The sequence below is a fragment of the Chenopodium quinoa genome, unplaced genomic scaffold (genome assembly GCF_001683475.1).
Source record: "Chenopodium quinoa cultivar QQ74 unplaced genomic scaffold, ASM168347v1, whole genome shotgun sequence".
Classification (NCBI taxonomy): domain Eukaryota; kingdom Viridiplantae; phylum Streptophyta; class Magnoliopsida; order Caryophyllales; family Amaranthaceae; genus Chenopodium; species Chenopodium quinoa.
This window is the reverse complement of record NW_018743405.1, coordinates 1811345-1826816: the sequence shown is the minus strand read 5'-3', so window position 1 is coordinate 1826816 and position 15472 is coordinate 1811345. Positions and strand designations below refer to the sequence as shown.

Sequence of the window (15472 nt, the reverse complement as noted above, 5' to 3'; positions counted from 1 at the left end):
AAACTCTCTTTTTTGTTTTTGTTATTCAAAGCTCATAAAAAGCTGAAAATGGGGGATAAGAGAACTAATTAAAGAATTTTGGATATTAGGGGTTTGGATGTTAGGGAATTTGGATATTAGAGGGGTTAGAAGATAAGAAGAAGAAGTTTGGATATTAGGGAAAGACCAACATCATCAATCATCACAAATAATCATAAATCATCATCATCACAAGAGACCAAGAGCAAACCAACCATACCATGCAATCGACCATCACACAAACCAACCAAAAATATGCAAATACCAAAGCGTAATCATAAGAATAAGATGCTCCAAAGCACACATATAAGGAGAAGTGAGACAAACACATCAATATGCAATTGTTCTAGCCTAAGCATGCCATATCATCAAGAAAAGAGAAAAACCAACCTAAAATAGACATGCAATCTAGAACATAATAATACAAGAATCCTACCACAAGTTCCAAAGGCTAAGCTAAGCCTTTCATGCCAAACATTCCACATACAAACTCAAACTTCTCCTTATATAGCACCTGATCATCACATGAAAGCACAAATCCTATCAAAACCGAAACTACCCTATACACAAAGACCCCAAGAATTCCCCCAAGCTAGACATTTGATTATTGTTCCCACGATAGATGGACACAATGAGAAACATCTCCCCCCCCAAGCTAGAACTCGACACCGGCCTCGGTGTTACACATGATGGGAAGGAAGATATGGGAACGGTAAAAACAAATGTCTAAAGGCTACTCCCGATCATCCTTCCTAGGCGGCGATGGCAAGTAGTTATAGTTTAGGTCTACATCGCCGGAATAGGAAGGATGATCCACATATGGAGGAAGATCATAGTTGGGGCTACTACAATAGTGACCGTAGTCCGGTGCACTACTAGTACCCCAACCACCATCATACCAGGGTGGAAACCAAAAGTATCCCCTTAAGGGGTGGTTATCGATCTCCTCGTGAGCCATATTACCACATGTCTCGGGGACGTGGTAATAAGAAGGGCCCCCCCCTAAAATCACAATATCCGAGTTGTGTATAATCGTAGCTAGGGAGGGAAGGATTGTAGCTTCGAAATGGAGCTACGGGGTCCTTGCCAATAGGAATAGGTTGGTTGGTTGTTGTTCCAACTCGGAACCAGCTCCTCTTGTACGGGGCGGTGAGGATAGTTGACATAGGGGAGGAAATCTCCCCTCTCAACTTGGTTTTGATAGGACCTTTAGAAAGGAATAATGTCCATCGAACAAGTGTATTATTCTGATAGTGGGTTCAGAATTATTAGAAAGCTAATATATTTAGTAAGGTCAAGTGATTGGAATGCCTGGGTGGAGGCCGCTTCCGATTAGTAATATTAATGCATAATTAATACTACAGCTTAATCTTGACTAAACCCTTCGGGTCACACCCAAGTAGTCAACAAACCGAAGCGACGAATTAATTTGGAAGGAATTAATGAGTTAACCGAGTAATATATTTAGACGTCGGAAATTCGAGCTTGGAGCGTCGAAAATGAGCGTCGGAGAATCTCAAATGTTGAGCCAAAATCTAGGAATTGCCGAGACGGGACAATGCTTAAAGTAACAAGAAAAAACCCTAGCCACGCAAAAACAAGGGAAGCGCGCCAAATAGGAGCGTGCCACGTGGCAGCACATATGGCAGCACACGTGGCAGCCACCAAGTGGTAGCGTGCGACGTGACAGCGCGCCATGGTTGCAGCGCATGTGGCAAAGGGGTCGTGGACCCGGGTGACGGGTCATGGACACAAGCCAAAAGAAAGTGGCCCAACTGAATCCAACTTGGGGCTCAAGGTTGGGTGACACATGGTTAGCTCACAATGTATGTGAGTTGCCTTGGGGACCAAGTGGGAAAGTGGTCCTCATCTAACCATGTGACACTTGTTACTTGTTCCTTGGTTTATTTAACTAAGGGTTGAATTCATTAATATTTCTATGTGGGATATTTTTTTGAAAAAGTCCCACATTGAAAGATGAGTAGAATTCACAAGGTAGTTTTCCTTATAAATAGCCAAAGCATGGTTTGAGGATTTTTTGCTTCAGTAAGAGTTGTAAAGGGTATCACTAGTAAGTGAAAACCATTGAACTCAAGAGTTGGAAAAGGTATCACATTTAGTGAAAGCCTTTGAACTCAATTACTCGGGTTTTATTGGTCGGGTCTTGCTAACCCCAAGACATTGGACCTTGTCGGTATTCGTTGGTGCGGGTGGATCAACGTTGGAGGCTTTGTGTTTTCGAAGCTTGCTTTCAAGTAAGAGCCCATTTGGTCGGATGAAGCACGCTCCAAAAGGTAATCGTTTTATATAAATCTTGTGTTTAATTTAATTATGTTTATGGTTTTATTTATTGCGAGTGCGATCTTGTTTTTGGGTTTATTTCTGCGGTGAGTCGGACTCACCAAACTCCAACAGTGGTATCAGAGCCTCGCTCGTTTATTTTTAAAATCATAATATTTTTCTAGGTATTTTTATGGCTTAATTTTTCTGGTTATAAGTTGTTAATTAGATTGGTAGCTCGTTTTATCCATTTTAACCTCGTATTAGAGCTGACTTCAGCTCTCGAACCCAGATTTCGACCAAAAAAAGTGAATTTTGGGTGAAAAAAGGTGCTTTGGAAATGGTCTAACCCTTTTAGGCCTCGATTTTTAGCCAAAAAACGACCAGAAATGCATTTTTCGAGGGGTTTTTCGTTTTTATGAAAAATTTTAAGTCTTTCTAACTTTGAAAATTAATTGCATATTTATGGTGGTTATGTAATTGGTTCAATACATATTTTATATGCAATTTTAAACCTCTTTAGGCATGATTACTTTGTTGTAATTTGTGTTTGAAAGCTTGGTTTTATTTTTCCCATAATTGCAAATTAATTGCATTAATTGTGAAATTGTTGTTCTTTGAGGCTTCTAAGTACTAAAGATTCAATCTTTAACTATGTTAAGTGATTGAAACTTTGAATTACTATATTCCATGAATTTTTGTTGAACTTTGTTGATTTAATCAACTTTTAATTGATTGGAATCATAAAGTTTGAAACTTGTTATAGAAATTTGTTTATCTTCATATTGGAAGATATAATTTTTCAAGGATTCACAAGTATTAAGTTGGAATCTTTGTTGAACTTATGTTCATTTTTCCAACTCCCTTTTATTTTGTGAAAACTCAAGATTAATTTAAATTAATTAAATTAATAGTGAGTAATTTCCTTCTTAGTTTTGTTGCACCAAGTTAAACCAATTTTATTAAAGAATGGTTCTTGAAATAATTCGGTTTTATGCACTTGGATGAATTTATTTAAGTTGGACTTGTTATAATTTTCATTTTCCTTAAGATTACTTGATTCTAAAATTAATTTAGTAATTGATTAAAAATGTCACACAAAGTCGGGATTTTTCCCGAAGCATGAGCACCAAATCGAGGCCTAAGAGCCCCAAGCATGCTCTCGGCCAGCCGGGTTGCTCATGCAACCCACATGGGTCTGTCGAGGCTGCTAGGCGCCTCAAAGTGGTGCACATGCGCGTGGTGGTTGCTGCACTTGCAGCCCTTGGCGCACCATGGCAGTCTTGTGGCTTGTCGTGGGTAAGACGCCTAGGGTGCTTACATTTGGGCTTACTTTAGGGTTGTTTTTTGTGAATAGCTTGGTACATCATTAAGGGGAATATGCGACATTGCTTGTGAAGCAATGTGGTACAATGAGATCGTGCGAGATGTGTGCGAGTTGTGAGCACTCCAAGTCTTAGTGCTTGGCACTTGGATATTTTGGACTACATAAAGTTTTGCTTATTTTGTCGTTTTAATTTTTTTATTAATATAATTTAATTTTAATTATTTTAATAAATTTTTGAGGCTAGGCCTCGGTTTTTCAAGTGCGGCATTTGCAAATTTTATTTTGGCAAATAATTGGGTTTTACCGGCCTAATTAATTGGATTAATTAAGATGGATGTGGAATTTAGTTGGAGATTTGATGGGTGTCATAAATGGCACCCATTTGATGAGAATTTAGGTTGATTTCATCCTCTTTTCATAGCTTTCTTGCTCAATAAATGCTTAGTTTTATGCTTTGTTGCTTAGTTTTACCTTTCCTCTATTATTTTGTAGCTTTTGTGTATTTCGTTGGTTTTCTAGCCTTTTCTTCTTTATTTGCTCTATTTTCGTGGTTGTAGGTATTGTATGAGGTTTGGGTCTTGATATTGGTGATCTACTAAGGTGGAGAAAGCCTTTTGAGCAAGCTCACGACATTTGGAAAGCTCAAGATGTAATGAAGTGGAAATTCCAAGTCTTGGCTCTTGCGCTCTCATGCCGTGCTACCATTAAGAAGTGGTGTACCCACTAATCTAGAGCTTAAGCTACTGCCTACTTTAGTGTTCATCACCATCGTAATCGTGCGACCTTAGCGAACGCATGAAGCCAAAAGAAGATCCGAAGAAACCCAGAAGAGCGCGGGCGCGCACTATAGCTGTGCGGGCGCGCACTGCAGGTTCTGGCTTCGATCTTCTTCGTTTTGTGCCACTTAGAAATACCCTTTTGAACCCAATTTTTTCAAGCAAGTTTTATTTTATATTTTGATCATATTCTTAGCTTAGTTGAGAGCTTCTCTCTCTAGTTTTAGGGTTAGTTTTAGGAGTAGATTTTAGAGAGAGAAAGTGAGGAATTTCAATGGTGATTGAGAGATTGAAGATTTAATGGTGACAATTGTATTGGAGATCTTCTCTATTGTCAACGAGCATTTCTAAACTCTATCTCATTTATTGCTTTGTTTAATATTCATGTTTGTTTGATTTGTTTTGATTTTGATGTTTGGTCTTTGATTAGAGTAATTGATCTTGATAGATTGTTGATTCTTGTTTTCTATAATTATTTGTTGATTTGATGATAGGGTGATGGTGAAGCTTATATGATGTGATGGATTGATGTAAATTGGGGATAATTGAAGGAGTTGATGATGTGATTAAATTGGTCGATTGATCATGTGCATGTGTGTAATTGATTGAAGAATGGCCAACTTTGATTGTTGCACTAGATTTCTTTGTAAGTTCACATTGATACGAACAATTGATTTGTGGCTTGCATTTAACGATTGAGGTGTCATGTGACGTTCCTAGCTAGAGTTTATCGTAGTTGACGCTAGTTAGACCTCTAGGAAAATAGCTTAATATGCTCTTTTGGTTGCATGATTGGTTTTCTCTCGCATCACTTGACTTAGTTAACTTCCTATCCCAATTTTCTATGTTCATTTGAATCCTAATCCCTAGCACTTTATTTGTTCGGTTTCTTCGTTTAATTAGTTGTTAGTGTCACCTCCTTTCCTTCGTCTTCGACCTAGCTTAGGCACCCAAATTGAAAGCACTTAGACATTACCGTTCCTTTGGGTTTGACCCTTGACTTACCTCTATACTTGTATTTAGGTTAGTTAAGTGTTTATAAATTTTGTTTGGCTTAGGGAGGATTAGTCCAACGACCTAGGTTCCTTTGGAAACGGTGTTGTGATTTCGTATTGTTGTTGAGTCTATTCCATCTTGTTCAAAAACAGAAAAAGATTTTCCTTTAGGCTACATATATAGTCGTGTTACTAATAATTTTTTTTGAGATAGTGTGTGCAAGTGAACATGGGAGAAGCTCATAGAGTGACATTGAAGGAGTTGGGCACTTCGGATGCTTACAAGTATGAGAGTGGGATTGTTCCATTGTTGTTTCCGGATAACGATTTTGAAAGTAAACCAGCTATGATTACCTTGATCGAGAGGAAACAATTCGGTGTTACAAAAAGTGAAAATCCTCTTAATCATCTCAAGGATTTTGAGAAGTATTGCAATACAATTGTGGTAACTGGAGTTGCTCAAGAGTATATAAGGCTCAAGTTGCTTCCCTTCTCTCTCATTGGAAGAGATTTAGATTTGTTGGACAAGGAGGTCAAACCAAGGTCCCTAAGGACATGGGATGAAGTTACCAAGGCTTTCTTATCTCGCTTTTTCCCACAAAAGAAAACGGCGGAATGTAGGGCTTTGATCCTAAGTTTCAAGCAAGGGCGTAATGAGAGTCTCTATGAAGCATGGGAGAGGTATAAGGAGTATCAACGAGAGTGTCCAAATCATGGGATTCCTAACAACCAAATTATACAAATCTTCTATGGTGGGTTGAGTTCTCAAGGAAAAGCAAGCTCAGATGCCAAAGCCGGAGGCCCGATAATGAACAAAACTGAAGAAGAAGTGGTGGATGAAATAGATGAAGTGGTGAGACATTATATGAATTGGCAAGAGGTGGAGAAAGAGCCAACTAGCAAGGGGTCCTCGATCGAACAACTCAATGCCATCAACGATTTGACCACTCTAATTTTGGATTTAGGGAAAGAGGTTGTATCCCTCAAGGACAAGCTTGAGAGTCCTCCTTCGCAAGCTCCGATTCTTCCCTCCCAAATTAAGGGGAGAGGAGGTACACCTTCTTACCGTAACACTTTTCCTTCTTCTTGTTTCATGATTAGAGAATGTTGGCCATGTGATTTATGTGGAATGAATGATCATGATGCTTCTATGTGCCCCAATGTTCCTTGTGATGAATGTGATGGGATTGAAAATTAGCATGTGAATTATGTAGATAATCATAATTTTGAACCTATATTTTAGGTTCAAAGAAATTTTGGAAATAGGAATTATCACAACCAAGCGAACTATGATAATTATAATCAAAGTAGTGGTTGTAGAAATCATGGAGTCCAAGAGATTCGTGGTAGCTATAACAATCATGGTTATAATGGTCAAAGCCATGACCGAGGGCATTAGGATCATAACCAAGGTTATGGTAACCATAGTAAACATCATGGCCAAAATCAAGCTAGGGGTGATTGGAATAATCAAAGTAGGGGAAATTTTCAACCTAATGTTCAAAGAGGTACCCCACTTGGATCCATTCCAAATACTCAAGGCCCAAGTGATAATTTCCATGATCAACCATTTTCTTCTAGGAGTTTCTTGGAAGAGGTTTTTGAGAAACAAGCCAATTTGCTAGGATCCTACATGGCCGTTAATGATGAGAAGTTTAATGACATGTTGACTCAAAATAAGGAGTTAGGAAACCGACTTTCTCAATTGGCTAGTGATTTTAAGGAATTTAAGAATTCTTTTTTTTTTTTACTTCATCGAGCTTAGAATCTAAGAACCCTATGGATGCAATTGTTACTAGGAGTGGTAGGGTCCTTGAGAGTGGAGTACCTAAAAAGAGTGATGCTAGAGAGAGTACTAGCAACAACCCGATTGAGATTAAGGGAGATGAGAGTCCCTTAATTGGAAAAATTGATGAGGAATAAGTAGAAAGAGTGAAAGAGAAAGAGAAAGAACTTTACAAACCCAAGCTCCCTTATCCCCAAAAGTATAATAGGCACAAATTGGATGAGCAATTTGGGAAATTCATAGAGATGCTTAAGCAACTTCATCTTACTCTTCCTTTCACGGATGTGGTAGAACAAATGCCAAACTATGCTAAGTTCCTTAAAGAAATTTTGAGTGGAAAGAGGACATGTGATATGGCGGAAACGATTACCCTAACTGAGAATTGTAGTGTGTTCATAATGAATAAGATGTCACCTAAGTTGAAGGATCCCGAAAATTTCTCTATCCCTTATGCTATTAATAAGATTCAAATTGATAATGCCTTATGTGACTTAGGAGCTAGTGTTAGACTTATGCCATATTCGGTCTATCAAAGACTAGAGATAGGAGAGCTTTTACCTTCCAAGATTACATTGCAATTAGCCGATAGGTCGATCAAGATCCCAAAGGGTAAGGTAGAAGATGTTCCCTTGAGGGTGAGGAAATTTTTCATTCCGGTAGATTTTGTAGTGTTGGATATGGATGAAGATGGTACTATCCCTATCATCTTAGGTAGACTATTCCTTGCTACATCGGGGGCTATGATTGACGTCAAGAGTGCTAAGATATCTCTTAAGATAGGATAGGAGGTAGTTGAGTTTGATTTTAATGAAGGTATGAAATATCCCTCTTCTTCTTTTGAAAATTGCATGAGAGTTGAAGTTCTTGATAATATTGTGCAATCCATGCATGAGAAATTTCTCACATCTAATGATCCTCTTAAGTGTGTTTTGTTGAACAAAGAAAAAATAGGTGCTCCTAGCAAGGAAGTGAAATTGTATGAAGATTTGCTTGATGGAAGCATTGAAGGAAGTGATGAACAAATTTGCATGGGGATATCAAGTCAAGATGCTTTGCAAGTGGCCTCGACCAAAGAAGGTAAAGGTGTGCCTATGGTAGAGCTCAAACCTTTACCATCACACCTTAGGTATGAATTCTTAGGCCCAAATTCTACTTATCCCGTTCTTTCTAGTGCATCCTTGAGTGAGAGCCAAGCTCAAGCGCTATGTGATGTTTTGAGAAAGCACCAAGGTGGTTTGGGCTATACCATTGATGATATCAAGGGTATAAGACCCGCTTTGTGTACGCATCATATAACGCTTGAGGAAGGCACCCTTCCCTCTATTGAACGACAACGTAAGCTACATCCCCAAATGGGGGAGGTAGTGAAGAAAGAGATCACCAAGCTTTTGGATGCGGGAATCATATTCCCCATCTCAAGCTCTAGGTGGGTCTCTCCCGTTCATGTTGTTCCAAAGAAGGGGGGTATGACCGTAGTCAAGAATGAGAAAGGTGAGCTCATTCCGACTAGGACGGTCACCGGTTGGCGTATGTGTATAGACTATAGACGTCTAAACGCATCCACCAAGAAGGATCATTACCCCCTTCCATTCATTGATCAAATGCTTGAGAGACTAACTAGACACAAGTTTTATTGCTTCCTTGATGGTTACTCGGGATAATTCCAAATCTTAATTCACCCCGACGATCAAGAGAAGACAACGTTCACATGCCCTTATGAGACCTTTGCCTATAGGAGAATGCCGTTTGGTCTTTGCAATACTCCCGCAACTTTCCAAAGATGCATGATGAGCATTTTTGGAGATATGTTGGAGGAAGAAATGGAGGTTTTTATGGACGATTTTTCCGTAGGGGGGTTTTCGTTTGAGGATTGCCTTGAGAATCTTGGAAAATGCTTAGCAAAGTGTGAGAATGTGAACTTAGTGTTAAGTTGGGAAAAATGCCACTTCATGGTGGAGGAAGGAATAGTGCTTAGAGACAAAATCTCTCATAAAGGAATAGAAGTGGATAAAGCCAAGATCGAGGTTATTGAGAAGCTTCCACCCCCGGTGAATGTAAAGGGATTAAGATCACTTTTGGGGCATGCGGGCTTCTATAGAAGATTCATCAAGGATTTCTTAGTCATTGCCAAGCCCCTCAATGACCTTCTCCAAAAATATGTTGATTTGGTGTTTGATGACAATTGTTTGGAGGCATTCAACAAATTGAAGAAAGCTTTGACTTCCACTCCCATTGTCCAAGCCCCTAGGTGGGATTTGCCTTTCGAGCTTATGTGTGATGAAAGTTATACGGCTATTGGGGGTGTGTTGGGTCAAAGGGTTGATAAGAAGCTCCATGTCATATATTACATGTCGAAGACCCTTAATGTTGCTCAAAGGAATTACACAACAGCGGAAAAGGAGTTCTTAGCAATTGTTCATTCCTTTAAAAAGTTTCGTTGTTACTTGTTGGGGTCCAAGACTATTGTGTTCACCGATCATGCGGCTTTGAAATACCTCTTTGGGAAAAAGGAATCTAAGCCAAGGTTAATTCGTTGGGTTCTTGAACTCCAATCTTTTGATCATGAGATTCGAGACAAGAAAGGAGCGGAAAATGTGGTTGCGGACCATTTATCAAGACTTGAGGATTTTGAAGTCCAAGATGATGGGTCCCCTATTGAATATAGAATGTTGTAAGACTTCTTGTATTCTATAAATGTGAAGGAACTCCCATGGCTTTTCGATTTGGATAATTACCTTCCTTGTGGGGAGTTTCCTCCTTCTTTTTCCAAGAATCGTAGAAAGATGCTTAAGAGAGAAGCTAGGCACTATGTTTGGGATGAGCCAATTTTGTATAAGAAAGGTGTTGATGGTTTGTTATGTCGATGTGTGCCAAATTAGGAAATACCAAATGTTTTGAAGATGTGCCACTCAGATCCTAGTGGTGGACATATGGGTGTTTCTAGAACGGCTTCTGTAGACACCTAAAAAGGTCTCCCCAAAACCAAACCCAATGATGAACACCTTTCATTTCCATTATTGGTCAGGTTGAGTATTTAATCTTTGGAGTGCTTAAATCCATTTCCTATCCAATAAATTTCATGAAGCACTCCAATTTCTAGCTCATTTCCCTAAACCATAACCTATTTTCAACTTTTCGTGTCCACATCGCAAAACCGAGAGAAACTGATTTTATGGCTATATAATTTTAATAAAATTATAAATTTTTTGTATAGTCCTTGAAAAAATCTTTCCAACCATATATCATAAGCTCAATTCCGAACTATAACGAAAAAGATATGAGCAAAATACTAAACTCGGCCCAAAACCGACACCCTTCCACTAAAACGTATTATCTTAAAATCTACAAATTATTTTGAACTGATTTTAATTGGTTTGGAAATTAGACATGATAAGATTTCCAATGATATATTATATGCCATATTCCAATTACGGATCAAAAGTTATGATGATTTTAAAAACAGGTAAAAAACTGAAACTACCGCGCAAACAACATATTTGCCGCGTCGCGGGAAAGATTGACGTGGCACGGGGATTTGTACCATGTCACGGAAGTCTTTACCGTGTCACGGTACACATACCGTGACACGGTGCTTTTCTGCGCCATCCGCATGCTTATTTCACCATGACACGGTGTATTTTACTGAGCGGCGGTGGACATTGCCGTGTCACGAAGGGCATTTCCTTGTCGCGGTATTCTTTTCCGTGTCGCGGTACACATACCGTGACATGGGATATTCTCGTGTCTTTTCTGCGTAAACCCTTCATGCGTTGTCACTTCCCGTAGGTCAAATATGTCCCGCGTCACACTAATTTCCCCTATAACACGGTAGAATCTGCCGTGTCGCGGTGGAATCTACCATGTAGTGGTTACCTTTTTAAGGGTTTTTATCCTTTTTTAGGGTTCCGTATTTCCCGTGTTTTGGGCTTTATTTTTTCAAGCGCAAACCCCTCACGTCACACAACTTTCCCTGTGTCACGGCAGATTCTACCGTGTCGCGGTGGAATCTGCCGTGTCACGGTAGGGTTTTTATCCATTTTTTTAGGGTTCAGTGTGTTACCTACTCATTTTCCCTATTAATACCCCTTCCTCTCTACAGTTCGGGGCACCAAAAATCATTCTCTTCTCCCTCTTTAACCTAATTTCTAGCCTCCTTATTCTTCCATAACAATTCCCCTAAGCGCTCCAAGGAGTCCATACTTAACCCGAGGTTCCGTCCTTAAACCAAGGCGTGAAAGGTACAAATAACTGAGGGTTTGGACCAAATCAACTCTACTTTTAATTTAATTTAATTTTCATTTGATTTATATTTTTATTGAAGTTCCTAACAATTTATTCATGATGTAGCAATTTAAAGGAACGCGCGGAATTTGAGTAACTAATTAATTTAATTACTTTATATTTTTTTTTATTTTTTTTTATATTGCTAGTATCATGATTAGGTTATTTTATATTTGATTTGACTAACGTTATTATTGTTAAATTTCTTCCAATATTAATATTTATTCTATTGTTATTATGATCACCATATTGCATATTTAAAGGGAATATGTAATTGAAAATCACGCCTAATAAGATAATTTGGACAAACGCTTAAGGTTCCTTTTAATCTTGTTGTTTAATCAAGTGATCACAATATATTAGAATTATATGTTGCATTAATATTCAACCAATTTATCTTAATAATATTTTGGAGCAAATTGAATATTTGTTTGTATGCCTTTGAGGTCGTAGGAATCACTTTTCACTAAAAGAATCGAGTAGAGGCCAATACGGGCAAATGTGACTCCATGATTCACTTCGTACCATCATCCTCGATCCTCCTTTCGTGGCTCCGAACCATTTGGAGTTAGTAATCTCATCGATTATGAATGGGGTGTAACCTTCACGGGTCAATCGTTGTTGCCTATCGTTGTCCCTTATTCGTGGTTGCCTTAAATGATCCGTGAACGGTTACAAGTTCCTTAAAAACTTGTTGGCGGCTCCCTAATTTGCTTTGTCCCTAATCGTTGTCCCTAATCGTAATGTCAATTCCCACTTCCTATGAGGGCCAAGCATATTCAGACATGTTTTTACGTAGGCGCACTTCGAACGACGCCTACAATTTGGCGACTCCACTGGGGAGGATTCTTGGTTATTTATCGATTTAAGTGATCGATATTTAATTAAGATGAGTGGATGGGACTTGAAAAATTCTTGAAAAATATTCCTGTGATTAATTTGGCATTGTTGCTTTAGCATAGAATTTTTAACGTCGCATTTAGGTCTGTCCCGTAGGAAAAATTGAATAACTTGATTGCGTATGAAGGAAAACAGGGCACAAGTCTGATTTTCATACTGCCATGCCACGACAGAATCTGCTGTGTCACGGTGCAGTACACCGTCTGACGGTGTGAAGCACCATGACAGGGTGCTCTCTGCCGTGTCACGGCAGTCCTAAAATCAGTCCGGTGGCTTGTTTTCTCTCCTCACAGTCACCTTCCTTCGATTTTTCTGAAAAAACGTGTGTGTTCTTATAGACACCTAAAAATGTCTCCCCAAAACCAAACCCGTTGATGAACACCTTTCACCGCAATTATTGGTCGAGTTGAGTATTTAATCTTTGTAGTGCTTAAATTCATGTTCTATCCAATATATTTCATGAAGCAATCGAAATTCTAGCTCATTTCCCTAAACCATAACCTATTTTCCACTTTTCGTGTCCACATTGCAAAACTGAGAGAACATGATTTTATGGCTATAAAATTTTGATCCAATTATTATTTTGTTGGATAGGCCTTCAAATAAGCTTTCCAAACATATATCATAAGCCCAATTCCGAGCTATAACGAAAAAGATATTAGCAAAACACCAAACTTGGCGTAAAACCGACACCCTTCCCCTAAAACGGCCATATCTTAAAATATACATAGTATTTTGACTTGATTATAATTGGGTTGGAAAGTAGACTTGATAAGATTTCCAATGATATATTATATGCCTTATTCCAAGTTACGGATCAAAAGTGCTGATTATTTAAAAAACGGGTAAAAAATTGAAATTACCGCGCAGCAGCAAAAATGCCGCGACGCAACAAAAGCTGACGTGTTACGGGGCTGATTCCCGTGACACGGTGCCCATTTTTGTATTTCTGCAAATTTTTCTCCCGTGTCACGGGATTTCACACCGTGTCATGGTGTAATTTCCCGTGTCACTGTGCCCATTCCGTGACACGGGGATATTCCGTCTAATTTCCGCGTACTATTTACATCGTGACACGGCATACTGACAGTGACACGGTGGAAAATGCCATGTCACGGCATTTATTCCCGTGTCACGGTGCACATCCCGTGCCACGGAATTGCTCCGTGTTTTCTCCGCGTAATTTCTAAACGCGTTTTCACTTCCCGTAACCTAATTATTTCCCGCGTCACTCAGTTTTTCCCCGTGTCATGGGATCTTCCCCCGTCTGACGGTGCCTGTCACGGTGCTCTTTTTCTTGACACAATATTATTTTTTAGGGTTTTTATCTTTTTAGGGTTCCGCGTGTTCCCTCTGCTCATTTTCCCTATAAATAGGACCTCCCTTTCTGCAGTTCGGGGCCGCAATAATCATTCTCTCTCACCTTACACCAAAAATCATTCCCTTCTCCCTCTTTAACCTAATTCCTAGCCTCCTTATTCTTCCATAATTATTCCCCTAAGCACTCCAAGGAGTCTATACTTAACCCGAGGTTTCGTCCTTAAACAAAGGCGTGAAATGTACAAATAACTGAGGGTTTGGACCAAATCAATTCTACTTTTTATTTAATTTAATTTTCATTTACTTTATTATTTTTATTTAAGTTACTAACAGTTTATTCATGATGTAGCAATTTAAAGGAACGCGCGAAATGTGAGTAATTATTAATTAAATTAATTACTCTTATTTTATTTTATATTGCTAGTATCATGATTAGGTTATTTTATATTTGATTTGACTAACGTTATTATTGTTAAATTGCTTTCAATATTAATGTTTACTCTATTATGATCACTATATTGCATGTTTAAAGGGAATATGTAATTGAAAATCATGTCTAATAAGAAAATTTGGACAACCGGTTTAGGTTCCTTTTTAATCTTGTTATTAATTCAAGTGATCACAATATTTTAGAATTATATGTTGTATTAATTTTCAACCAATTTAGCCTAATAATAGTTTTGAGCAAATTGAATATTTTGTTTGTATGCCTTTGAGGTCGCATGAATCACTTTTCACTATAAGAATCGAGTAGAGGCCAATACGGGCGAATGTGACTCCTTGACTCACTTCGTACCATCATCCCCGATCCTCCTTTCGTGGTTCCGAACCATATGGAGTTAGTAATCTCATGGATTATGAATGGGATGTAACCTTCACGGGTCAATCGTTGTCCCTTATCGTGGTTGCCTTTTTATGATCCGTGAACGGTTTCAAGTTCCTTAAAAACTTGTTGGCGGCTCCCTACTTTCCTTGTCCCTAATCGTATTATGTCAATTCCTACTTCCTATGAGTGCCAAGCATATTCACACATGCTGTAACGTAGGCGCACTTCGAACGACGCCTACAGTTCTACATGCGTCTTAGCCCTGGGGGATATAAGCTCTATCAACCCAAAAACGCTCATGGCAATAAGGGTTCATCCAGGTTATTAAATCCACCCAAACCGTGAAGTTGAGTTCGATTTCATCATGAACTCGCGGAGCCGCCCGTTGGCATACACCCTCAAGGGAGGCTGCCTTGCTAACGCATCCAAACTCTTAACCATGGTACCCTATTGACACCAAATAAACCTGACCATAGTCGAACATAGAAATTGACCTTAGGTTGCGAACTATTCTTTGCATCATTGTGCCTACGTGTTTTATGTTTGGTCGTTTTGATCCTAACCTTAACGATCTTTCTTTGTCTATGGTGGATTACTTTATGACTAACGATTTCCAATGGACCGTACTCACTTAGTAATTAGCGGAGACTAAAAAAAATTGTCGTGCCACGTCGAAGTCCACCGCGCCACGGGAAAGTCCACCGTGTCACGGCAGTTTCCACCGTGGCACGGTGGAAGTCCAGCAAAAAAAAATATTATCGTGCCACGTCAGCATTCACTGTGCCACAATGAAGTCCACCATGTCACGGCAGCTTGTACCGTGACACGATGCCTAGGAAATAAGTCCAGTCAGCTATTTTTAGTCTTCCGTGTTAATTTAGTCCTCGTGTCAGTCATTTCTGTTACTGTTCACATGTCTAGCCATACGATCATACCCGAGTCTTATAACATCACTTAATCACT

At 39.0% G+C, this 15472-nt stretch overlaps 1 protein-coding gene across 1 annotated transcript; it reads left to right on the top strand.

The window, feature by feature from the left end:
• The first annotated feature begins 7427 nt into the window (after nucleotides 1–7427).
• LOC110739024 lies at nucleotides 7428–7967 on the top strand. The gene has a single exon (XM_021919479.1). It carries the CDS (start codon nucleotides 7428–7430, stop codon nucleotides 7965–7967), a length of 540 nt encoding a protein of 179 aa, XP_021775171.1.
• Nucleotides 7968–15472: the final 7505 nt, after the last annotated feature.

Coding starts and splice junctions, on each gene's coding strand:
- LOC110739024 (XM_021919479.1), top strand. CDS start 7,428: ATGCTTAAGCAACTTCATCTTACTCTTCCTTTCACGGATGTGGTAGAA.